The 25416-nt window shown below is 45.6% G+C and overlaps 2 protein-coding genes and 1 long non-coding RNA gene across 3 annotated transcripts in view; 2 read left to right on the top strand and 1 right to left on the bottom strand.

Moving 5' to 3' along the window:
• Nucleotides 1-542: 542 nt before the first annotated feature.
• LOC146261146 (uncharacterized) lies at nucleotides 543-1301 on the top strand. The gene is made up of 2 exons (XR_014724829.1): nucleotides 543-1046; nucleotides 1209-1301. It is a non-coding gene; the product is annotated as an uncharacterized LOC146261146 (long non-coding RNA).
• A 13310-nt stretch (nucleotides 1302-14611) lies between these two features.
• Nucleotides 14612-20568, bottom strand: ackr3b (atypical chemokine receptor 3b). Its single transcript, XM_084668512.1, has 2 exons — nucleotides 19946-20568; nucleotides 14612-17298 (listed from the first exon to the last, which is right to left on the bottom strand). The coding sequence occupies exon 2, from the start codon at nucleotides 17263-17265 to the stop codon at nucleotides 16159-16161; it is 1107 nt and encodes a 368-aa protein (XP_084524638.1). The 5' UTR covers nucleotides 17266-17298; nucleotides 19946-20568; the 3' UTR covers nucleotides 14612-16158.
• Nucleotides 20569-21219: 651 nt separating this feature from the next.
• drc11 (dynein regulatory complex subunit 11) overlaps nucleotides 21220-25416 on the top strand; it is a 24572-nt gene continuing 20375 nt past the window's right edge. Inside the window, exons 1-5 of the mRNA XM_084668540.1 lie at nucleotides 21220-21487; nucleotides 22555-22882; nucleotides 23075-23194; nucleotides 23413-23604; nucleotides 25036-25107. Coding sequence (XP_084524666.1) covers nucleotides 21477-21487; nucleotides 22555-22882; nucleotides 23075-23194; nucleotides 23413-23604; nucleotides 25036-25107 — 723 coding nt within the window. The 5' untranslated portion in view covers nucleotides 21220-21476. The remainder of the gene's footprint in view (nucleotides 21488-22554; nucleotides 22883-23074; nucleotides 23195-23412; nucleotides 23605-25035; nucleotides 25108-25416) is intronic.

Below are 25416 nucleotides of genomic sequence, written 5' to 3'. Positions count from 1 at the left end.
AGCCTCAGCGTCCCCACCCCCTCCCCCCCACCACCACCACCACCACACACACACACACACACACACACACACACACACACACACACACACAGAGGCACACAGATCCACTTGGGGCAAACAAGAGATTAACCGGGCATGTGGTAACCCTGGCTAATGGTATTAATGCTAAACCATGTTAGACCAGCAAATATAAGTAACATTTGCATAATTTGGCTGTGTATGTTCAGTCATTTGTTCTCTGGGCTCTTCTCTTAGCCCGGTGGTGGTGAGAGAGGGCTGCGGATTTAAGACGTAGACAGAGGGTGCACACTGCAAACAGCAGCTTTGACTAGAAAATCTGATTGACGGCGCTGTTTTACTGAAGTCACATGGTTTGTTTGCCATGTCGGTAAAAGAGAAAATGGCAGTTGTGGTTGGTCTAGAGTTTTGTTTTTTTGGGCCGTAAAAATGTCCCTGAAATAAACTGCTCTCTTTAACATTTATGAAGCCCGTCTGGTCAAACATAATATTTTTTTCTATAGAACTTTGACCAAAAGTTACAGTGTGTCTGTCTCAAAAACACTTTAAAAACAGCATCAAAGACAGTTTCAACAGCATCACTACAGTAGATGTTTATGCAGTATCGTATATAGGAATTGTAAATGTCTACATATTTTCCTTGTAATAATATTTGTTCCTTTTGCCATACTAAGTAAACTCATGCTCACATAAAAGCTAATGTGCTCAAACAACCCAAATCTGACCCGTATAACACTGTGATTAAGCGAACCCTCTTTTCCCATGAAAGTGTAAAAGCCATGAACAAATTCCCCTCCTTGAGGCAGCCAATGGATCTGATATTTGTTAAAAAGCCATGAAATGATCCTGTATGGATTCAGACCTCCATGTTGCTTTACCCTGGTCAAGGCTCTCCCTGATGGTGTTTGAGACGGCGGAAGAAGCTCGAGGGCTGCAGCAGCCTAATTGAACCTGGAACACGTCCAAAATGTTGAAATTCAAGTCAAGACAGGCACCTTGTGTTTGTGTTACTTCTCCTCGCTCCGAAGGTATATTTGCTTTCCTATGTCTTCCACTGTGTTTTTTGTGTTTGCGCTCTCGCCTCCAGCGGCCTGGTGTTGGGAGGGTGATCCCTTGTTGCCAAAAATGACCTCACGCTTATAATGAAATGTACGCCATTAATTAACTCCCTCTCTGTTTCAAATTCGCAGTTGTTTTTTCAGGAGTTCAAAGAGAGAGACTTTTTGTCTGGGTAGTTCCTGCAGGGCTGAATCGGTGAGCAAAAATAAATACCTTTGAACTCACTTCGGTGATCTATTGTTTCTATTTTTGAAATGTGTTTAAAACGGTCATATATATGTCCTGCTTTATGAGTCTGTATTTTGGTATTGTACTCTTATCGTTTGTTAAGAATACAGTAGCCAATGAATCACACAACAGACTAACGCCGTTCTGGAAAACACATTTAGCACATAAATATAAAAAATAACTTTATGACACAGACTTTTACCATCACCAGAACCTGGCTGTAATTAACTGAAAACCTCAGAGTAATTCTCCAGGGGGTTAAAGTTGTCTCGTTTCTTGAAGTAAATCCCCGTAAATCTTTGATAAATCCATCTGTGAAACTCCTTTAATTGGGAGGTTTTGCAGCTTCCACAGGTCACTTTAGGGTCAAAAGCCCAGTAATTAAAACTTGTTTCGCACAAGTATTTAGGAAGAAAACAAAATCAATCCCAGCTTAGGACTTTTAGTGTGACAGGTTTTATGCATTGACTAATTTAGTGTTGCTTTATATTTGCCGGCTTTGGGAGAAAGGCTATTTAAAACATCGAGGGGAACTTCAAAGCTTGGGTTTGACCTGTGACACCAAACGAGATGGAAAACAACACTATTACTCGCCGCTCTAATCTACTCTCAAGGTGCTGGCTCATGTGTCTTGTTGATTCGAGACTCAGTGACTGTCAGGTTTCAGGTAGTAGGTGGATGACTGTGGGGTCCCCGGCCTTCCTCTCCTTAGTATCCTGCTGGTCCTATTTTTTCCTCTCACTGGTGCTTTACGACATGTTGAGCGGATTGCGAAGTTTCCTCAGTTCTCAGTGCTCACAGCTGTTTAGTAAACAAGGGTGGTCCTAAATCAGACTGATCTTTGTTTTTAGAAAGTTATTATCTGTTGGCAGACACTTGACAGTTACCCTTACACTTACTGTTCTGATGTGATATTATGTTGTATAATGTTTATAATTAAGTATATAAGCACTGGGGCTTGCCTACACAAACGGTCTAATCCCGCAACATAAGAAAAAACTAAACAGTAAAGTAAACACACTGAACTTGTGAGCCAACCAGGTAAAACGCAGTGCCTTGAGCAATACATCATGGGCTGCTATTGCCGACATAAGTCTGGTTTAATAACCAACAGACAGGGATTGATTGGACCTGAGCGGTCCTCTTGAGAACCGCAGCATGTCGGCCTGCCAGCCTCATTCCTGAATAGAGCTCTGTCTGTGCTCCAGATATCAGCCCACCAAGGACTCAGCGGTCCAGGAGAGAGAGAGACCCCCAGCCCCTGGCCTCTTGTTTGGACTTATTTGTTTGTCCTAAACCTAAACTCCACTAAATTCCAGGAACTGGAAGCATTTTTAGTTCACTGCAAATATTCAAGACTCATAACATCACTCAGGAGCCACAAGTGAGCCCACCCAATTGAATATCATTTTCCCCTCACTTATTTCCGGCCAGTTTTTGAAAATGTGTGTGTTTGCTGAATAACAACCGGGGTCATGGTTTGTGGTTGTTGCGATTTCATCTTAAAATCGTCTGAAAACCCTTCTGTGACCGCAGACCCTGTTAAATGACCAAACGATGACCAAACGAATGTATGTGGCAGAGTTGCTCTGTACAGGATGTTCCCAAACTGCCCAGTCAGCCATATCAAATCTTTACTCTGGAATGCTAAACAAACCAATCAGATTTCAAGCCACTAGTTATATAATAAGACACACCTAACAATTACCCTTCCCTTGATGAGGGGAAGGAAATGGTATGCTGTGGCCCTTCATGAACCTAATCAAGTAGTGGCCACATGCAGCTGTGTTAGATATCAAGTACTAAACACTATGTGGGGTTTGTGTGTATTTATGGTGACTGTTTGGGGTGGAGGATGTGTTTATGGAACACTTAAATTTAAAGGCTTTACTGTATGAACGTTTCAGTTTGCTGTGTTGAAGCTATTACAAAACAAGTTAAAAAAGAAGATGTAGGTTAAAAGAAATGCTATTACGCTCAGTATATTTTCTTCCAAACCAAACCCCAGTGCTTTCTGTGTAGTAATAACGTCTAAATGTTCTGTTTTATTGTTTGGACACTATTACTGGCAGTAAAGAAAATGAGGCGGAAGGAGTTTGTTTTGTGAACGTTGGCAGCTTTCATCACTTGTAGGAAGACACATAACTGGATACACAGAGCTTTGAGATAACAGCTATGCACCAGGCTCGGTGAGAGAATGTGTCAGGCCAAATGAGGAAATGAAATATTGCTTTTGTAGCAACAATGGTCATATTTCAGCATTCACGGGACGACATGTTGCCAGCATTAGCTCTTTTGTTTAACTATTTGGAAACTGGCCCTCATGAGGATGTGACCAGAACATTATTTATCTGTACATTTTACCTTGCGATAGCTGTCGTGTGCACTCTTATACTGTAAGTTTGCATCTCTCAAATGAATGACTCATGTTTATTACCTCATTTGTTACTGTATAACTGACATGAACTTTGCTTTCCTACATTTTACCCATGATACTCCACAGAAAGGCTGGTGTTTCAATAACAACACCGCACGACCCTGTCCTTTCGGCCCCTTTCCTCAACAAACCGTCTCGCTCCTATTCATTCTTCATCTGCAGACGCCTGACAGACACATGCGGTGGCCTCTCACCCTGAGTCGAACCTGGGGATTGAAGTGTCCTTCCAGTCCTGCCTCTGGTGGCAGCTGAAGGGGCCAGTAGCCGCTCTGAGAGTCTCTAGAGTGACAGGCTGGCTTGTGCTGCATTTACTGAGGAACCCATTGAGTTTGACCAGGGCAAACCCTATAGATGTGTTGCTACAGTAACGTGTGTGCGTGTGGGTGTGTGTCTGTCGTAGATTGAACCAAGAGGACAAGTAGAGGAGAATTTCGCCTGCCCAAGCCTTTTGGCCTACGTTATTCTAAAAGTTTAAGTGTTGAGTTTATAGCGGTCAGTCGCCAATTGGAACTTGAGTAACAAATGGCGACGAGCGGAATGGAGCTTGTGGACAATAGCTACAACAAAAAGCTTTTTTTTCACCGACAAAAAAGGGCCCTTGTACATAATCGAAAACCTAATCTAAGTTGACAAGTCAATTCAGAGCAGAACCGTGTTCTCACTTTCATTCTGGACCGGATATCAAGCAAATGGAAAAGTAAACTGGATGAAAATAAGCGATCGAAAAATTATAGATTTGATGCCCCAGCAGCACTAAACACACACTGCTGCACACACACACACACACACACCTCCTCCCCACCAACACACACACGTTTGAAAGCAGTCTGAAGTAGTCATCTTGTACTGCGGCTGGAGAGAGTGCCCCTCTGGTACGTTAGAGGAGGTGTCATGTGCTAGAAGAGGTGTCCGATGGAGTTTCCTCTGCGGAGGTGCTGGTTCAGATTAGTGTGATGGCTGCCACCACAGGCGGTAGATGTTGTTCTAGTTAATCAGGTCCCCTATCAGGTTTCCTGGCACACACACACTCACACGCATGCACACACACACTCAGACACACAGACCCTTATTCGCTAGCCCATATAGCGCAGCATGCATGGTCATGTGAGTGAGATATGTGATGATGAATGAGGGTGGATGTGGCCTGAGGTCCAGGTTTTTTTCACTGAAAAGGTTTTTTATAGGTATCGAGTCGTGAAAGGCTGGGTTTTCTCTGGAGACAGTTATATATGGGGTCCTGTGAGACCCCATTAGTGCTCTGTTATTAATTATATGCTAAGATAACAGATGAGTGAGAGAAAGCCATTTACCACCGTGCTGGGGAACGAGAGCTACGTTTAATCATAATCACTCCTTCCTTGGTTTGACTCGACTGGTCTGAAAAGCAGCACTTCACGGTCTGATTGATGGCTTGGTTAACATGCTGCAGTGTCGAGGTTTACGGTTTAGGGGTTACAATGTAGCCATGGAGCACATAAATGGAAAATGTGATGCTTTGCGAGTTAAAGTGTTGCAATTGTTTTGATGAATTTCCACCAGAATGGGGGAAACGTCAGTAGGTTTTGTACATGTCAGTGGGAGATGGATGGTCCTGTCCTCCAAATGGAGCTTCTCCAAAGAGTGGCCCACTCAAACGAAAACATACATATATAAAATGTAGAACTTCAGTCAAGCTTTTTTTTCTTCCCACGAGTTTTTTAGGTAATCAACCAGTTTCATGAATCATCAGGTTTGGCTCATGGGTTACAGACACGGATCGTGATGGATTTGTGTATTTATCATCCTCATTTTCACAATGACATGAGCTCTGACAGCACTCTAACTCTGACAGCACTCTAACTCTGACAGCACTCTAACTCTGACAGCTTGAGTGCTGCACACATATCTCACCTTCCATCTTTGTGTCTCCACTACATAGTGAATACATCTAAAACTCAATCTGAAATAAAACTATGAGATACTGAATAATTCATAATCATTATTAGTATGTACAAATGACTGCAAAAATCCCCCAAGATCATTTCTTTGTTCATTTGATGAACTACATCCATGGTTTGGTGTTTTCTTTTTTTGCTGGAAGACAACATATGGTACATGTATGTATCATCTATGTAGTCTACATATGAAGACTTCTACAAGGTGCATATCTGAGGAGTGGAGCTCCTTGTGAACAATGCCATACCAGTTGTTGGCTCCGCAATGACATTCTGACAGTGATCTGTATGTGAACTTGGCTTCCATTTGAACCCGTACTTTTCTAATCCAAGGGAACTAGGGTGCAGAATTACATTTTTGATATCCTTCTAGGATCTAGGATTTGATTGTCATCGTGATACTGTTTCATTGTTAAATCCACACACATGCGTTGTTGGTCATTCCAATCAGTGTTACTCTGCAGAACTTGATCAAAACCATGTGTTGTTGACACTTTCCACTCAACAAGAGAAGGCAATCAAAAGGATTTCAGTTTCCAGCGTTGTCGCAATTACAAGGACTGTACCACAGTGATGCGAGGTATTTGATGCTATGGAAAAGCCTTCTCACAAGCACAGTCTTAGACACGCCAAATCCAAATGCCAAAGAAAACAATGACTGTAGTTCCCATTAGATGGTAGTAATGTTTGAGATGCCTTTCTTTTTTTAGCCGGGAGGAAGTGCTTCTGACCAAAGAATTAACGAGGTATCAAACATCAAACGCGTAGCGTCGATTCATTCATGAATATATAATGAGAAAACTCTTTTAAGCAGATTCAAACACTCCTCCTAACACCACAATTCATACTCATGTGTATTCAGTGAAAGCGGGCAAACATTGCCCTCTTCTTTGATGTCTATCAGACTGGTAATCTGTTCGGCTGGCTCATACCAGTATACGGGCTGTAGACCTTCGTTCAACAATCCTACACCACATTAAATCTAACCAAACAGACATTGTGTTTTGGATCCAGTTGTCAGATAAACTTTCAATGACCCCCTGGCAATCTACATGGACGTGCACGAGCAGAGAACGTACAGCCTTCTCTCATTGCACGTGGGAACGTGCCACAGAGAGAGTACGATGGAGAGCAAGAGACGTGACCATTGCGGAGACATTGTCTTGGAGCCATGTTTGTTTGTGAAGTCTAGCAGATAGACTCTGGAATGCCCCACGTCCACGGGTCTGCGTGGAGCCTTTTTAGCGAGGTCTGTGTTTCCTCAGGGCGTTGGTCGTCAATGCTGGAACTATTCCGTGTCATTTGTCAATCTGGGTTACGCAGCATCGCCGAGCAGATATCATGTTTGCACATTTGTCTTCTCGTGACAGAATGTCACAATGGTGCAAGACCCCCGGGGTCAATTCCACCCGGCAGTGCCTCAGTCCATGGGTCTACTCTTGAGCATTCTGAGTGACAGAGTTCAGGACCTCCAACACACACTGTTAGGAGTTCCCTCCAGTCTCAGTCTGAATGCTTGAAACACACACATACACTCTCACGCACACATCACCATACAAAAACATCAGTTGTCACAGCAGCTGTCGAAGCAGAATGATACAAGTGGAACAAAAGAGGCTGGCGTGGCTATAAAATATCTCATGGAGCACTGTGCAGGGCAGAGGTATTCAAGCTGGTTCAGTCAAGCAGCTGTGTCTAGAACAGCCTGTAGAACCAAAACAAAAGACTTTTGCTTCGATCTCTGTCAGCAGTTTGGCAATGTTTACTTATTTCTTATCATTATCTTTTGTTGAACCTTACACAGCTTATGACTAGATGATAGCATTAACGTCATGAGTATACAGCAACATGAAGCTATTAGATTGAAGATCTAGTATGGACTGCAGTTTGGAGATGTTAGGAGATTAAAACAGGAATGTAGTCACAAAACTCCTGCAGGTGCCGTGGATCATAAGGCGTTGTTTCAAGGAAGAACTTCTCTGTACGGCAAGGAAGAACTTATCTGAACTTCTCTCTGAAAGCCATGATGGTTAGGGTCGGTAGACTCAGCCCCTATCCCTTTGTTTACACGATCCCCCAGAGGAACTGCTTTCACTGTCCTTTTAAAGAATCATTCGACACAACATTGTACAATTGCACGGCAGGTCCACAAAAGCTTTCTCAGGGATTCTCACCGGAGCGTCTCTGCGTTCAGGTTATCATGCCCCCGCAGCTGCGAGCCTTCTCCCTGCCGTATGCATGTAGAATGATGGATGGGACTCCCTCATGTAATCAAAGTGCTCCATTCATAAAAAATCAACAACAAAGGTGTGCAGCGAGGCATGTCCGGACCTCTGGTCGGGTCTTTGTGAACACAGCACGTATCCGTGGCCGTGTTTGGTTTGCCAATTTCGGGTCGCCCACATGTGAGCTAGCCATCCATCACAGACGGCTAACGTCGTCCGTTTAAGCTAACAAGTGGAGGGGGAAAGGAGTGCCTCTCAAAGGACCCATTTTCAAACACAACATGGCACATAGCGGATATTCGCGAGGACAGTATGGCGTGTTTGGATCCGAGTTTAAGTACTCAAAACAGTTCCAGGCAAAGCGGGCAAGTACGGCCAATGAAGGCACCGTTGCCCTGGAGACGTTTAGTCTAGGAGGCGGGGTCAGTGAAGCGTGTCTTCCGGTTGACCCTGACGCCAGCCGCTGGTCCTGGAATGTGCCGAGCCGGGTGCCCTCTTGATTTCACACCTGCTCTCTGTAAACACGACCTCAGGTCAAAGGTCAAATACCCCAGTCTTAATCGTTTGTGTGGTTTTCTGAGCAAGTGGCTTTGTGTGAGGATTCCTGGCATTCAACCAAGCATTTGTGTGGAATGCACTGTAACTGTGGTAAGAAATTAATAAGGCGTACAGTACATGGATTCATGCCGTGATAGATACAGTTACACTTTGTTATGGGTGTTTCTCGATGGATCACTGGTTGTTGAAAATGGCAGAGATCCAGTTATACTGTAAATTTGTATTTGTTATAGCCCAAACGATTTAAATCATAAAGAACATAAACAACTCTCATTCATTTACAGTTTACATATAGAATAGGCATACAGAAAGTTTCCAACGCTGATAAAGCTTATCTAAAGCATAACAAAACTGATAGTTATATAGTGTCTGTGTTTTCGTGAGATACCATGTATGACTTCACTTTTGACAAGGATGTTCAGCTGCATACTATATCAAAGTCGTTGCCATGATTTAACATATCATGTCTTTTCTCAGTAGGTTTTTATGATCAAGATGATATTAAATTGACTATTTCATCCAATCAAATCACAGGGATATCTTATATCAACCATTAAAACTATTCCACATCTCTTTCACCAAGATTCGTAAAAGACACATTAACAGTGCTCATCTTCCTGTGAATGTGGAGTCTGTCAAGCTGCCAAATGGAAACTATCAAATTCACCTTGGACATAACTCCTAATGCTGAAAGCTTTGGTTGCCAAAGGCACCATATCCGCACCTCCTGAGGTCTTTGGGGGTCAAAGAACCTCCCCTCCTATGATAATGTCGAATACGCTTTGTCACAAATGACATTCCTGCGTGCCATAGCTGGAGGCAGGTCTCTCTGTGAGAGGGTCCTGGCCCGGGGTTGTTGGTTATTGTTGGGGGAAAGATGGGGACCGGCCATGCTGTGTCGTTTTTGTCCAAAGCCCATTCAGTCTCCAGGCTGGTTTAGAAATTCTATCCAGCATTGTGATTCTCCATAGAGAGGTGGGTGGGTGGGTGGGTGGGCGGGCGGGTGGGCGACGGGTTGAGTTAGGTTAGGTGTTGGATGTCTTAAGAGCCCAGATGACAGCTATAGTGCCAAACATTGTGAATTTTGACACTTTCAAAGTGTCACCTTCACATGAACCTCAATCCCCACCTCCACCCCCACCCCCCAAATGATGCTCTGTATGTACATGCCTGGTATGAAACTGTGTGTGTGTGTGTGTGTGTGTGTGTGTGTGTGCGTGCGTGAAAGAGAGAGGGGTTAGAGTCCCATTTATAACGCCTATACCAATGTACTGAAATGTTTTTGACATGGCGCCAGATTCTCTATTACAGACCCAGGCCAGGAGATATAGTAGCTCTCCCTAATGGGGGATTCCTTCACCAGATCCAAGCAGCAAAGCTTTTTACGCTTTTACTTCAGTCGAGAAAGAGGACAGACAGAGATGGTGGGTACAGCACCTCCGGAGACATCCCAAGGACCATGTCTGAGTGGGCTCCGGCCCATGACTACCCAACACCATGGGAACGCAGGCGTCTGTAGCTGTACAGGGCTGAGTGTGGGCCGGATCCTTCCGGATCCACATTCTCGGCCGACCACCCTACCTTGAAACCAGCCGGTCTCTGACGGGCGAAGAACGAAAATGGAAAGTTGGGGTTTTAGGTTGAAGTTACAGCTTTGCACACATTGCATGTATTGTATATAATTGTATATAATGAAAAGTTATACACTAGCTGTGTTTAAAAGCAATTTATTTGCAGCTATTATCCAGCAATCATCATATCCAGTTACTGCCAAAGTTGCCTTAAACGCAGCATTTTTCCAGAAACAGCTGCCCAGTTCCACAAGGCCCTATTCAATTATGAAAATAACAAACATCTAAATACAAGCAAAGATACATTACTGAAGAGAAATCCCTTCCATTAAACTGTCCAGCAGAACGCCACACGCTCTGAGAAGCCCCTATCTCCTATGCTTCAATCAGTCCCTCAAGCTTGTGTCTCCCCCCGCCTCAGTCTTATCTGGGCTGTCTCTTGCCGTGCCGAGGTGTCAGTGGCACATTAGTGACGCCTCGTTCGCTAATGACCCTGAATACAATCCCCGGGTAGATAGGCGAGCATGGTTGCGGACAATGGCCTCACAGCGTGCCACTGAGCTGTAAAACAGTGTGTCTCGGGCCTCTGTCGGGCCCAGAGGTGATAAGTCTTCCATAGTCTGTGTTCCACCTGGTGAGCAGCAGAGACAAGGGACAGACCTACAGCAGGCAGCAGGAGAAACATCCACTTCCATATGGGGCTTCAGTTTTGTTGCGTGACCAGTTTGGGTTTGTGTGTGTGCTTTAGGGAACGTGTGGAGTGTGTTTGGGGGAGGGTGTGTGTGTGATGGGAGGGGGGGGGGGGCACAGGAAGTATGTCAATGAGTTCCAATGCAGTGGATCCTTGAGATTGTCCATCTCGGGGCAATTAGGCGCTCAATGGACCGGAAAAATATTTCGGTTCCCGTTTCTTTTCATTGGGTCTGAAAGCTCTGAATGGCGTGTCCACGGATGATGTGTGTCTTCGACTGAGAATACGGATTTACTGTGCCATTGTGAGGTGCATTATTAGATCATTTAAATATGAAAGAGAGAGAGCGGCGTCCAGATCAGGAGGTGAAACTCAGGAGGAGGTTCTCACGCGCCTGTCACTCAGCCCCGCACGGAACGTTCTGGAAAAGCCTGTGTAGGAGCAATGTTCATATGGCATACATTCAGTGTCATAATGTGTGTGTATGTGTGTGCGTGTCTGCTTGTGTGTTTGTGTACCCGTGTGTGTGCATGTGTGTGTGTGTGTGTGTGTGTACCCGTGTGTGAGAACCCTCTAGTCCAAGCAGAGGACTGCAGGGCTCCTTTGAACTCCTGCTTTCCTTTCATCAGAGGCCTCGCCCCTGCCCTTCACCCGTCCTCGCTACTCCGCCCATGTTTCTGAGGGAGGGAACAGTCTTTCTTTAGCATCCGAGAGACACACAGACACAACAGCCTGACTTCTACCTCAGCGCCAGACCCAGGGCCTCACGCTGTATGGGGGAGGGGAGGAGGGGGAGGAGGGGGGAGGGGAGGAGGAGGGGGAGGGGAGGAGGGGGGGAGGGGAGGAGGAGGGGGAGGGGAGGAGGAGGGGGAAGGGCCGGTATCTCTCTGGCTGGCTGTCACTTTGCTGAACCAGACTACAGAAAATCCCTGTGTGCAATACACACTTTTTGTGTTTCTGCGACATGTTGATGTTGATTCTTGCGGCCTAAATTGAAATACGAGTTGTTGTACCAAAATTGAGTCTGTGGTACAAATGCAGTGCAAAACAAAAGCCTGCAGCCTGTCGTGTCGGGTTGTTTTATCTCAGCATGGCAGAACATTTAAAAACTCGCCCGAGGTTTTGACAACGAGCCAGTGTGTGTGAATGCTAAGTAGACTTCTCCTGCTCTGTTCCAAAGGGAGACAGGCGTTTCCACCGTAGGTATTTTCAATTAGTGCCCTCAAATCTGGCTTTAGAAGACTTGCACCACTTGCATTGTATTCCTGACATCAATCAGCTTAGCAGTCGGGTTATTATTGTATCAAAGGTTAAATCCGACGTACTCCAAGGAGGCTCATTTATTTTCCCTTCCTCCACTTCAAGAACACGTCCTCACACAAAAGGCTCATGTGAGCACAGCTCTGTCTCCCCCCCTCCGTAGAGCACACATGGAGGCTCCAGAAGACTCCTTTCTAAACATTTCTGTCCGCTCCCTCTTGAAACAAATAGAATCAAGGCAACAGACCAGGGAAAATAATCACAAAATGCATCTCAAGCCACGTTTTCCCAACATTGTGTTTCTGGCAGTGTGAACAAAAGGGTACTGCCTTGGGTGGAACTTCATGGAAAAATAATCAAAATGGGTTCATGGGCCCTTTTGGACGGAAGCTGTCCCTTCCCAAGATGATTTGACTTTAGATTGTTGACCCGGTTCACCTGACCTCTCCTAGGTTCCCTTCTCACACAACAGTTGGTTCAGAACCACACACACACACACACCTCACGAGCTTCTTGCGAGCTCCTATTGACTGTCTAATTACCAAACAATAGAGCCTAGTGAGAGTTAGCTAAAAGTAGCTTCTCTGTTGAATGGGCAATTAACTTAAAGGTGCTGCAACCTAAGGCAACAGGGTCATACTATTTGCATGTCACACTGGGCGCAACCCTGGGTGCGCCCAGTGTGACATACAAATAGTGCGGCCAGTGTGACATGCAAATAGCGTGACCCCCGCCCTCCTCCCCAGATCAACCTCAGTATCACGTTGCTGGGTCAGAAACCTCTGCTCCACCATATCATGATGTCTTGCATCATTCTGGCCGATTGCATGACCTCCAGTCTTGTGTCATCTTTTACAAGATGTACTTTCATACTTTGTCCAACAAAACGCTGCCCCTTTTAGCGAAGCAAATGCCTCAAATAGCTATGTTTACAGTCAGCAAGCACCTCAGAATGTACAGGTCGTTATCTCTGCCCAGGCCGAGGGTACTCCCCAACTCTCCTAATCCCCAGATTGAGATTCCAAGCATGGTTCAGACATCGTCTCAGTGCCGCCTGGCCAGGGCCAGTCAGTCAGAGCCTGCTTCATGCTCCTTCCTCCCCCAGACAAGAAGGCCTAATGAGCCTTCACCTCCTGGCCCTCTCTCATCTGACAGCCCATCAGATCGCTGTCTCGCCGCCACATTCATGGTCGTGAGAACGCGGGACCCCGAGGAGAGAGCGGCACACACACACACACGTGGACGGTCACACACACACGCCCGCTTTTCTGTATTGGCGGCGCAGGCGGAATGAGGATGCGGTGAAAGGCTATTTGTTCTCCTGTGCGGCTTCGCCCGCGCGGAGCCCTTTGGCATTCAGGCGCACACCGCTCCCACGATCCGGCCTTTCAGCGGCCCCTCACACAGGAGAGGGCGCCCTGCTCTTAGACCCCACCACCGTTGTTCTGGGAGCCCCCATTAAAGCAGGGGAGGCTGGGGGACATGGGGTGATTAAACATGGGATTCATCTTCTCCAGTGTCCTGACAGTTGGCACCCATGTGCGGTCCTCCCCCTCGGAACATCCTGCTTCGTCGGACAGTGAGGGCTGAGGAGGGCTCTTTAAACTGTGAGGTGGAGCAGCACATATGCTACTGTTGTCTTCTTCTCGCACACTACTCACTCAAGTCCAAATGTTTCTTTTTCCTGGATCCAAAAATCCCTGAATCAATCCAAACCTGCAATCCACTTCGACCTTGAAAGTACTAAACCTCACTGAGGGGAACGTTATAGATTTTCTTTTCTCGTCGAGACATATACTTTCCACCTCACGTGGGATTGTCCAGACGGCGTTCACCCAGCGCAGCCAGTTGCTAGGCTCGTGCCCTGGAGCGGTGGGCGCGTTCAGACAGAGCTGGAGGAATCCCAGGAGCCGCCGTCTGTCTGCTAGCCCAGGGTTCATCCCTCCGCTGGGCTGCAGGAGGCGTTCCAACTCCCCCAGACATGGAGAGCTCCCTCACAAACGAGAAGCGCATTTTGTCGATGATATGTGTGCCATATGTTGACAAAGGAACATTTATTCAAACCATGAATATGTGTGTATGTTCAGCCATGTGTTCCCTCCAAGAGAGGCCTGCATATGAGAAGATCTATCATTAAACATAGCACTAACTGGTATTGAGGATATATCTCAACATAGTATTTGTATACAACTTCATAGCATGTGTAAATGAATAGCTATTGCCATGGACACAGACTTATATGTTTGCAGCAAATCCAGTGCTTGTGATAGTGTCAAAAGATAACAGTGTCATTTATACAGAGTAACTCCAGTCTCTGGACCAAGGTTGGGTGAGACGTACGAGGTCTCTCACTGACACTTTGAACTGACTGTTGCACACCTGGCTTTCCTCTTCATCTACAAAGCCTTAACTACCGGGAAGAACCCCTGCCACGCAGTTGGTTCTGATTATTCATGCTCTGCCCCTTGTTTTGGTGGAACAAGATGGACAGGGGAAAGACTTTGTTCTACAAGAGAACACGGTACGTTCCCACACACTACGTCTCTGTCGTTGTCAAGAGTCGCATGCCCACCGTGTGCTCACCACGGTCCACGCACGCACACACACACTAGCTTTCAAAACTCTGTTCGTATAGTTTTCAACATTATTGTATTTATTTGAACAACAGCATTGGCAGACATCAACCAACTTACAGAAAAGTCTTTCTTAAGAGTATATAAAGAAATGTGTCTTGGCAGCATTACTAATTTGTACGTTTGCGTTGTCTATTATCTAGCATTTTACAATTGAGCAGCCATTGATTTCTTTTAAGAAAAATATAAATGTTTGCAAACATGTCTAACATACAGAACATTATACAGTCTCAAATGTGTATAATAGACTATTATATAATAGAATATTATATATTGAAACATTATATATACATTCTTAACCCCACTCACAAAGCACACCTTCATTGATTCAGTGTCTGAATAGTTTGGTATAAAAGTACAGTATTGATAGCAGATGCATTTGTATGCCATATACAAACTTTACAAGTAAATGCACATACAATACAGTTAAAGAGATATAAATATTATATTTACAAAATATATACAATTTCTGTTTCCAATTGAATTAAAAGGTGAACTATGAACCTTCATTATACAGTACAATGCAACATGGGATAGCCTTAACCCATAAAGGAAGATTCAGATGGAACATTCAAGAACGACTTTTATAATGTCCGTACTGTGGGGGGTCAAATGAGGAAGGGTGAATTATGACAATTCCAGTTTCAGAATTTAGCAGTCTCCAAACAGAAACAACACAACAAAACTCTCTGAAACTGCTCAAAACGGTTTTATCCAAACTTGTTTGTTGTGTCTGAATCCGGAAGAAGCCAGACCGTCAAAACTAAACCCTCCTTGACAAAAATGTACATAAGCAGTACTGCTAATAAACATAAAATACACACAGTATTTACTTTCTGTACAACTGAACAAAATGAGGCTGTAAAGTCCTGCTAGTAATCTCTCGAGTCTTTTCTCCTTCATTCACTGTTCCCTTTGACATTCCACACTTCCCTGTAAACACAGAGCAGGTCAAACTGCTAAAACCTTCCTCACAGAGTCAAATACTTTGTCAGCTTCCCTCAGGTTAGAATCGAGTGTAAATCCTCTTCTAGACCCGTAAAACCTGGCAGAATGTCTGGCTCTTCTGTCTGTCCTATTAGCTCAAGTGTGATGGAATCTGAGCAACTGACAACAGCAAACTCAGATAAACACAGACTTCTAGAGCTTCCAGTCTTTCCCTCTGGCTCCGTCTGGGGGAAGTGTGTGTATATATGTGTGAGTGTGTGAGTGTGTGTGTGTGTGTGTGAGAGTGTTTATGCTGTCATAAACCCATCAGATTAGGTGACACCCAGTCTCTAGTTCGGTTGAAGTGCTTTGAAAAATAAAGTACAAATGAACAGGCTTGTTACTACATCTGACAGGACTCAGATAAGGGGAATACCAGTATAAAATAACACAGAGAAATGCAGACCTACAGATATTGGTTTGGTCATTGTGTTTTACAGTGCCTCATAAAATGACTCTTTCCATGCAAAGTACGCACGGTAGAAGTGGCGTTTTCAAGCTTGGTGGGGCTTTGGTAGAGTCTCTTCCGTGAGTACGCCATTCCGTGACACGACCCCTCACAACTGGGCGTGGTTCTCCACGGCCACAGCCGAGTACTCGGTCTCAGAGACCCGTGAGGTGTCGATGAGCTTGGCCAGGCCCGTCTTGGTGGAGTACTTGAAGATGAAGGCCTTCATCAGGTCGTAGCGGTAGTTCCTGTTGATGAAGTTGTAGATGACCGGGTTGACGCAGCAGTGGAGGAGGGAGAAGCACTGGGTAAAGTGCAGCGCCACAAACAGGAAGTTCTCCAGGCGGCAGCTGAAAGGCAGGACGTTGAGCAGCGACAGGGAGTCCATGAGGAGGACCCCGTGGTAGGGCAGCCAGCACACCAGGAACACCACGATGTAGGTGAGGATGATCTTCCGGCTGACCCGCCGTTCGTTGTCCGAGCCGGAAGGGATGGACGTGGCCAGGAGGAGGTAGAAGATGGCGATGACGGGGAAGGGGATGGCGAAGCCCAGGACGAAGAAGCTCATCTGGATGCCGACCATCCACTCGCGGGAGCTGTCGACCGGGTACACGGGCCGGCACATGATGCTGTCGGAATGGGTCGACTTAACCGCCTGGAGGAAGTAGGTATCCGGTAGGGACGCGACCAGCGCCAGGACCCACACCAGGATGCAGATGAGCTGGCGGACCACCCTCCTCAAACGGCTGTTGGAGGACTCTCCAAAGAGCACCACGGACAAGTAGCGGTCCATGCTCATGCAGGTGAGGAAGAAGATGCTGCTGAAGAGGTTGACGCTGAACACCAGGTGGGTGATCTTGCAGACGGCCTCGCCGAATGGCCAGTGGCCTTTCTGGAGCAGGGAGCTGACCCACACGGGCAGAGTGGCCACCACGCAGAGGTCGGCCACCGCCAGGTTCAGTATGTACAGGTGGGTTTCGTAGCGGTTCCTCTCGGAGCGGACGTTCACCCAGACCACCAGGGAGTTGGCGGCCAGGCCCACCAGGAAGATGAAGATGTAGAGGATGGAGAGGGTGTAGAAGACGACGTCGTGACTGAACACGGCGGGGCACATCAGCGCCTCCACGTGGGACAGGTTGTCGTCGTGCTCGCCCGTGAAGTTGAGCTCCTCCCACATCTCCATCAGCTCGCTCAGGTCGTTGGCGTTCACGCTCATGGTTGGTTTCGGGGGGCGGTCAGTTGCGACGTGCTGAAACATACAAAAGCGACAACAACACAAAAGGTTTGCCGGTTAGCGCTGCGTTCAAAGGCGCACAAACGCAGGAAGCCTGGGAAGAGATCTTTGAGATGAAAAGGAGCGTGTTAACCAATCAGTGTTTATTTGAAGAGACTACAGGCGTCATTTCCAACATGTCAGATGCTGCATGGTGTGATGTCAGGGGGTTAGACAGCGTGTTGCTTTGAGGAATGCTCTCTCGCTCGTTTACCAAACCGAGACATTTCCCATGGCTCCTGAGGTCCTCCCAGGACATCAATAACAAACATAACTGAGGCTTTCGCTGCCAAAGAATTCAACTAGGGACATAAGAAGATTCATTCTTACATCTGAGAGTAATCAGAAAGGAATTAAGTGGACTACCACACTGCCTTTTTAGCTCGTACAGCTGCTGTTCGATACACATTCAAAACATCAGATGTCTTCATAAAAAATAAGTGACATCTGTATTTGGATCCTCCTAAATATTTAACTAAACCTGTCTAAATCGTAAATGTGAATCCATCTCATTGTCTTTGATGATTCCCTTGTATTCCAGAGCAGAAAACGACTTGTGTTTCTGGGACCTCACTCACACATCCTGCAGCAGGGTGCACTGAAAGAGCCTGCTGTGATGCGTGCTAAAAGGACAGGCTATTCCTTGAGGCAAAATGGCCAAACTCTGCGCGAGAGGACTGTCTTCTTCAGAGGTGGTGTGTGTCTAGTAGTAATGAGATGTGAAAGGTCAGCCTCTTTAATAGCCATCACCGCATTTAGCCGCCTTGCAGTTATACTGACCGGATGAGGTGGCGCAGATGTCTAGAGTGAGACAATATGACTTCTGACACGTAGAAGTAGTTTACTATTTAAAGAAAACAGTTCCACAGCTTACACTTCCTTTTGGGGTGTCTTTTGAATGGACACTTTTACACTGTACTGTGTAAAACACAGTAATACAGTAATACACGATACTTAGCTAATTTTGCCCAATTACCTAAATGCAACCGTCAAAGAACTGAACCATTTATTTGCACTTAACATTAGCCATATGTGTGTTCTCCTAACAAAGTTAGAAAGATAGCTTTAAAAGGATTGTGGGTAACATGAGAAGACACAGCTGTAGTGGACAACCTTAAATCAGTATCAGATGAAAACAAAAAGGACTAAACCAGCCTGAAATGGGGGGGGGGCATTTCATAAAAACAAAAGCTGTCTTTTCTTTACTGCCCCCAACCCCTCTATCCATTTGGGGGGGAAAGGATGGAGGGAATAGGATGACGTCAAATGTGGAGATGCATCTCCAGGCGCCGTAAAAAGCGGTGGCCTATTAGGATCTGCCGGTGCCTTGTAAACTGGCTGTGTTTACTCTGCCTCGCAGAGCGCGGCCCCCTTCACCTGATCCCCACACTCTGGGCAGCCAACGCCGTCTGGGGCACAAAGAGCACCCTGTGCTGTCACATCGGCTCCCACCACAGTTACCAGAGAACACCGCCAACATGCCCCCCCCCCCCCTGCCTGGAGCTCTCTTGCTTACTTGCTTATTTGCTGTGTGCACTGTCACAAGTTTTAAGCTTTGTTTGCGCCTCATCTTGTATTTTTTTACTGAACTGTTTCACCTTATTTCTTTGAATAGTTTCCATATCTCTCACTTTGTTTAAAAAATAAATCTAATTCTTTAGAGTGTCGTTTCCCCCCCTTTTCTCCCACCCGTGACTGAAACTCAGCTACTTTGCATTGCTTTCTTCCACGGATCCATATCATCTTTCTCCTTCAGTTTCTCTCTACCAATCTCTCTCTCTCAATTCATTATATTGATATTCATATTTCAAATGCTTAATGAGCATTAGAAACATTGCAAATATGGCCAAACCCAACAAACTGCCCCCCCCCCCCCCCACACACACACACACATCTCTATTTATGTGTCCCAATTCCTGTTTCTATGTTCCTTAGAACTGTGATGGAATAGATTACTTGAAACAAATCAGAAAAGTTCCACCCTTTGTTTTTATTACATTGATGTTTTAGGTGTGCCCTTTAAATAATAACTAAACACAAATAGATAAATGCCAAAAGATTATAAAACAATGTAACCATTTTCCATATGACTAAACCACCAATCCAATACCAGCTCATCAGCTCTAGAGAAAACATTTGTTTTGACTGGTTATAAACCAGTTTTCGTTTGTGTTTAACTAACCCACGAAAAAACATGACGCCTAGCTGGTTTGATATTGAAAGACAAAGCATAATTATGGGTATGCTTTAAAAGTAATTAGATGCGCCTTGCTATCATTTGCCTTATCAGTTACATACAGTGTAATCTAGGATCTCATTGAATGCAAACAAACCCGTGGAACTGAAGCTCACCGTTAATCCGTACCACCTACAGCGAAACTCAGGAGCCACTATGTGGCCCGCCTGACAACTAAGCGTCTTCAGGGCATGAGCCTAGTTAGCCTATGGCGCAATAATGTTGGGATATTATTTACACAGATTACACTAATATTTAGCGAAAAGGCCCATAAATACCACGGCAAATTCCAACAGAGGATTTAAGTATTTCAATACAGTTTTCTAGGCTTTAACAAATCAGCTGCGCCAAAATTCAGATATTACATTTAAATGATAGGATACTTACAAGTATGCCTTGCTATTTCTTGTAGTTTCTATGATCCACACGTATCACAAAACGTTTCTGTAAATGGTCGGAAGATGATTTTAGCTGGTGTCTGCGAATGCGAGAAGTGTCTTATCCTCCAAGTTGCGGAGGAACTCTCCGTCGGTCCTGCGCTGTCGAGAGACTGGCTTGCTTTGTCCTGCTGCACTTGTTAAATCAGCGCTAAGAGCAACGCCTACTTCTACATCTTGGAATGGAAATCTGATTCATTGAAGTTTAGGCGTTTTCAAACAATGGTTTTGGCGGATGTGCGAAATGTAGGATTTCCACTGTCAGTAGCCTAGTTGTTGCCTAGGCTACTTAACTGATATAACTGCAGTCTATTTTTTTTATTCCATCCGACAACTGTCTGAAGTAGCCTATGGCTGCTTTATCCATTAATTGTTGAGTCTTTACATTTGTTCACGCTAGGCCAACTTAAATCAATTACGAACTGTAGTTCTAAGCTATTTAAATTGTCCTATGTATGTTGAACTTGACAAATCATGCTGAGTCATTCAACGCTTTTGTCTATGCTGCTCGTCCGTCCAACTCGTCAAAAGTTGATGAGGGGTGAATATGAAACAGGAAAGGTGGTGCTGCGGTGTAACTCCTCGTCTTTCATCGTTCTGAAATTCGTTAATGAAGAATAGCTTGTCAGGCAACCATGACGGATCATATAGCATTCATAATGCACCATTGTGTTCATAGACCACCGGAGGAAAGACGCCCTTTTGAAACTATTGATGCCTTCATTGCAAATTGAATTTACATTATACTGGTGTCACTGAAATTGAGTGCTGGTAACATGCACCCCTTTAGTCAATTCCATTCGCACGGATCTCCATTAGAAATCATGCTTACCCGTTTTCCCATGGATAGGCCGACTAACGCAATTATTTGCACACTGAGAGAATTTGGATAGTCCAAAAGTGCGACATATGGAGTGTACAGTTAAAGACAAGGCTCTTTATGGGCTATTACATTCGCGTTTTTGCGATTTAACTGTCCGGTGTGGGTGCATTGCGCAGGCGTGTCGTTCCGTTGCTAGACGCTCGAGTGCTCACAGAAAAGCAACATACTTAAATCGATTGGAGGCAGTTTTTGTTTATTTGTCTTTACATTGAAAATTGGAAGGTTACAACATGTCAGACTCACGGAATCAGAAGAATTTGATTGCATGGACATCTTTAGGACGTTTAGCTAAACGTTAAATGCTTTTACACTATTTAGGACAGCTGAATCTCAGATAGGCATAGGCATCACATGAAATACAATTGTCACATACCTGGTCTAAAAGGGTCTAATCTTGTTCTCTACAATGTTTTTGCAGCGCGTATTGGGAAGTCAGTGATGAAACAATCATCTTTTTTTGTAGTAACAGATTTGTTGCGCACAGCCGTGTATAAGTTCCTAATTTAATTATGCTCATTGTGAAGACTGACAGACTACAAATCTAGAGGCTCATCTTGATTCCTCAATCGGAAAAAGCTGGTATATATAACAGAAGAGCATGTCTCACAGGTTGGATACATCTAATTAATTTCTCTCTGCAACTTTGTATACTTTGATCTGTTCAATGCTTTCCTCTACTAAAAGAAAAACCCAGATGTTGGTCACAAGATAGAATTTCTTCAAAATAGCTGTCCATCGAGGCTCAGAGTGATATTATTTCTGAATTGTCAGCAGTTTTCAAACTTAATAAGAGAACTGCAGGTTGTGAAACGGGGAGAAAGTGCACTGTGTTGCTGTTCCCATAACAACAGACAGGCATTCTTGCATCAACTTGGTGCTTGAAAAAGCAGTTATTTGGACTGTAAATGCCAGTAATATAAGGCTGGTATATTCATGCGATGACACCGCTTCGCTGGCAAGCACCCTTCAGAGAAATATTATTCCCAGACGACAAACGTAATAAGCCTTCATTTCCTGATAGGTGGAACCTTTGTGATTTGTTGACTGAGTTTCTATGGTGCGCTTTCAAATTCTTTGACTCAGGGCTTTGTTGCCGGGCACTAGCAGGGTATCTAGTTGAGTCCCCCACACCCTCCCATTTTATTGTTGAGGTCCCCTAAGAAATGGTCCCTCAGCCTCCACACTGCTCCTCCTTCCTTCCCACCCACTCTCTGCTCCTTTGATACAGCTAGCCCTTGAACAAGAATGACCGCAGGCAACGGAGAGTGCCTTTAGGGTAGCAGTATACAACTCATCCGAATATGAAAGAAACGTGATGTCACCATTGTGAATCATGTCTTTTGTGATTTACTGACGCAGCAACTTATCCAGAGCAGAGAGCATGATTGGGAATGTGTTTATTGCCGGACGTGAGTGACATTTTGCGTTTACTTTTGCCAATACACAAACTAAAGCAATAGTCATTCCTGATGTCACAAAGCTATTCCCACACCTAATACATCTGGATGACCTGTTTGTCCTTTCCCTTTGCAAGTGTTATCGGTGCTATGGCTGTTTATTTCAGCATAGTAGGGATATGGTCTGAGAGAGAGTGTGGAAGAGCCTTGGCGCTCAGAAGCTAGTGGGTCTAAGAAAGCCTGTCAGTTTTTTCACCATCTGAACACTCCTCTGCCCAGCTCCTATACCAGGATGTGGGCTACAGCCCATGTAGCTCTGGAGGACCTCCTGGTGGACGAGCTCCCCTCCACGGTGCCCCGGCCTCAGAAAGACCGTCTGCAGATCTTCCAGGGTCTGGCCACGTTCTACCTGAAGTACCTCCAGATCTTCCGCAGCCTGGAGGCGGTGTACGACCAGGTGGTTCACCCCCAGAAGCGTCGCGTTGTCAGGCAGGTGCTGGACGGCGTGATGGGGCGTCTGCTGGAGTTGAAGAATGAGATGGTGGAGCTGGAGTTCTCGGAGTTTCACTACTTCGACGATGTGCTGGAGGACCTCAAACTGACACCCGTGAGTGGGCCCTGGGGACGGACTGGGGAGGAGATGGGAACGAGTTGTTCCTCAGTAGCAGTGGGAGGGCTTGTCGAAGGCTTAGGTTATGAACGTTACTCCATGTACATGTGCATCTCTTGACTCTAAGCATACCGTTCAGGAACGTTCTCCCCAAATGAGCCTGACGTGAAGGTGTGATGTGTGTCTCAGGAGGACCTGGAGGTGCCCATCCCTCGGTACTTTGTGAGGGAGAAGATACGGGTTCTCCGGGACAGAGAGAAGATGCTGGCTCACGTCCTGGCTAAAGGAGGAGATTTGGAGCAGGAGCCGGTCGGTAACACAAACTTCACGTCCACATGAAACCTTGGATACACTTTTTCATTCAACTTACTGATATTGCAAACGGTTATAAAATGTCCAACTTACATATTTAAATCCATTGACATCCATTACGTATCAAAAACCATACGGTTGACCTCATTCCATTCGGTTGTCCTACCTGTAATGATTTGACGCGAGCCCTGTATCGCCGCCGTTGAACGCGGCAGGAGATCTCCCTTCAGACCATGTGTGTGGAGGAAGCAGTGCGGGTCCTTCAGGTTTGTGAGCGGGCACGCCAGGGACGCCTCAGGGCTCGCTTCATGAGGGAGATCCGTCAGGCGGAGGAGGAGGCCGCCCAGGGACCGAGCTGCACCCCCACTACCCTGGACCCGGACCAGGCTGCCACTCGCATACAGAAGGTACAGCAGCCTCCACCCTCTGGTAGAGGGGGGAAATGCCCTGCGCACGGTACTCCCGTCCCACACGACTGAGAATACAGTGAAATATGAAGGCAGATTTAAGGGATATTGCATTCTAATATGGGTGGTGAACGCGTCTGTTCCCTGTTTGATCAAATGGAACACGACCCGTGAGCACAGTAGGCGGTCAAAGTTGGTCTGTGTATCATCTGGGTGCTCCTGCCAGAACAGGGCTCACTCAAAGCATGACCTGAACACGACCGGTCCAGTTGAGGTCAGTCTAACTGTGGCCTCCTGTCACCCGCGCCGTGACACGAACACACAAAAGATATCATAATCGTCATCTGATCCCGCCGAGCCATAAGAAGTACACCCGATTCCACTGTGAAAGCTATGTGCCGAGGGCCTTTGTTCGCCCGGAGAAGGGTTAGCACGATGACAGAGCGGAGGAAAGTGAGTCAGGATTTGGGGTGTTCGTTTTCATGACCTTGCTAATCTCGTAATCCGATCCTCTAGGATATTGACGTCAAGAGAGTGGACCGTGTTGTGGTTATGGTTATGGACCGAGCAATTCCCCAACAGAGGCGACATTGTGTTAAGATTTTGCTGAAACTAACATTTTGTACCGCTTTGCGACGACAGTAGAGCCTGCATTCAGCTCGATATTTCAATACAAAGCACTACTGCCATTGATTTAGACTGGGATGGAGTCCAAATGTAACCCTTTAATGTAAGTTGTATTCAGTTTGCTGCATGATTTAGTGCTATTCACCAATAGGCCTTTTGGGTGAAGACAAGACAAAAGAGGATTGCAACCCCTGTTACCATATTAAAACCACGAATCACCTTCTCCGACCGCTGTGTAGATGAAACTGCTGGTTCAGTCTTAATCATCCAGTCCAGGCACAGTTGTTCAGTACAGTTCAAGCAAGGTTTACACAGTTATCTTGTATTCAGTTGAATATTTCTGTTGAAGACAGCAGAGCAAATCGTTTTTCCTATGTGTTCAGTTCAAAAACTTCCATCAACAGTTTGTCAGAATCATGACAATTGTAGCTTCGAGCTGCATACCTTAACAGAAACAGAGCGTTGCGTTTTGATTACAGGCGAGAGAGGAGATATCACAGCCAAGCAAGGTCTCACCTTCTGTTAAAGACTGTCAGATGTTATCATCAACCCTGTCTCCCAAGTGTTGGCACCAACTAACACACACTCACACACACACACACAAACACACACACACAAACACTCACACAAAAACACACACACACACACACAGTCACTCTTTAGACACAGGAACATGGTCACATATTCTCTTTCTCTTTCTTTTGATTCTTTGTTTCTCTCTCTCTTTCTCACACACACACACAAACACACTCATTCCCCCACACACAGCAGGCCCCAGGTGACCCCTCCTGTGTTGTGTTGTAGGTGTGGCTGGGCTACAGCACCAGGAAGAGGACCAAGCAGGAGCGTCTAGAGGAGATGATCTTCCTGGGAATGGTGCGTGCCCTGCTTCCCTGTACCAGGGTGTGTGTGTGTGTGTGTGTGTGTGTGTGTGTGTGTGTGTGTGTGTGTGTGTGTGTGTGTGTGTGTGTGTGTGTGTGTGTGTGTGAACTATAAACAAGTTATATTGTCAGGCTTATCCATGTGCCTGGGTACAAGTAATTGTGCACGCCCATTACTTGTCTTTGAAAATAACCTTTCATTTATTCATTGAGTCATTTTATGTGAACCAGTATGTGACTAAACAGACTTTTTCCCCGCCTATTTTCTGATCTGAAAATACTTTGAACACTTTGTCCTTGTTCT

This window comes from Hypomesus nipponensis, chromosome 12 (genome assembly GCF_054491055.1).
Source record: "Hypomesus nipponensis isolate SF chromosome 12, ASM5449105v1, whole genome shotgun sequence".
Lineage (NCBI taxonomy): Eukaryota > Metazoa > Chordata > Actinopteri > Osmeriformes > Osmeridae > Hypomesus > Hypomesus nipponensis.
This window is presented reverse-complemented; position numbering and strand designations above follow the sequence as displayed.

Excerpts from the sequence above, each read along its gene's own strand:
- ackr3b (XM_084668512.1), bottom strand. The coding sequence starts at position 17,265 with ATGAGCGTGAACGCCAACGACCTGAGCGAGCTGATGGAGATGTGGGAG.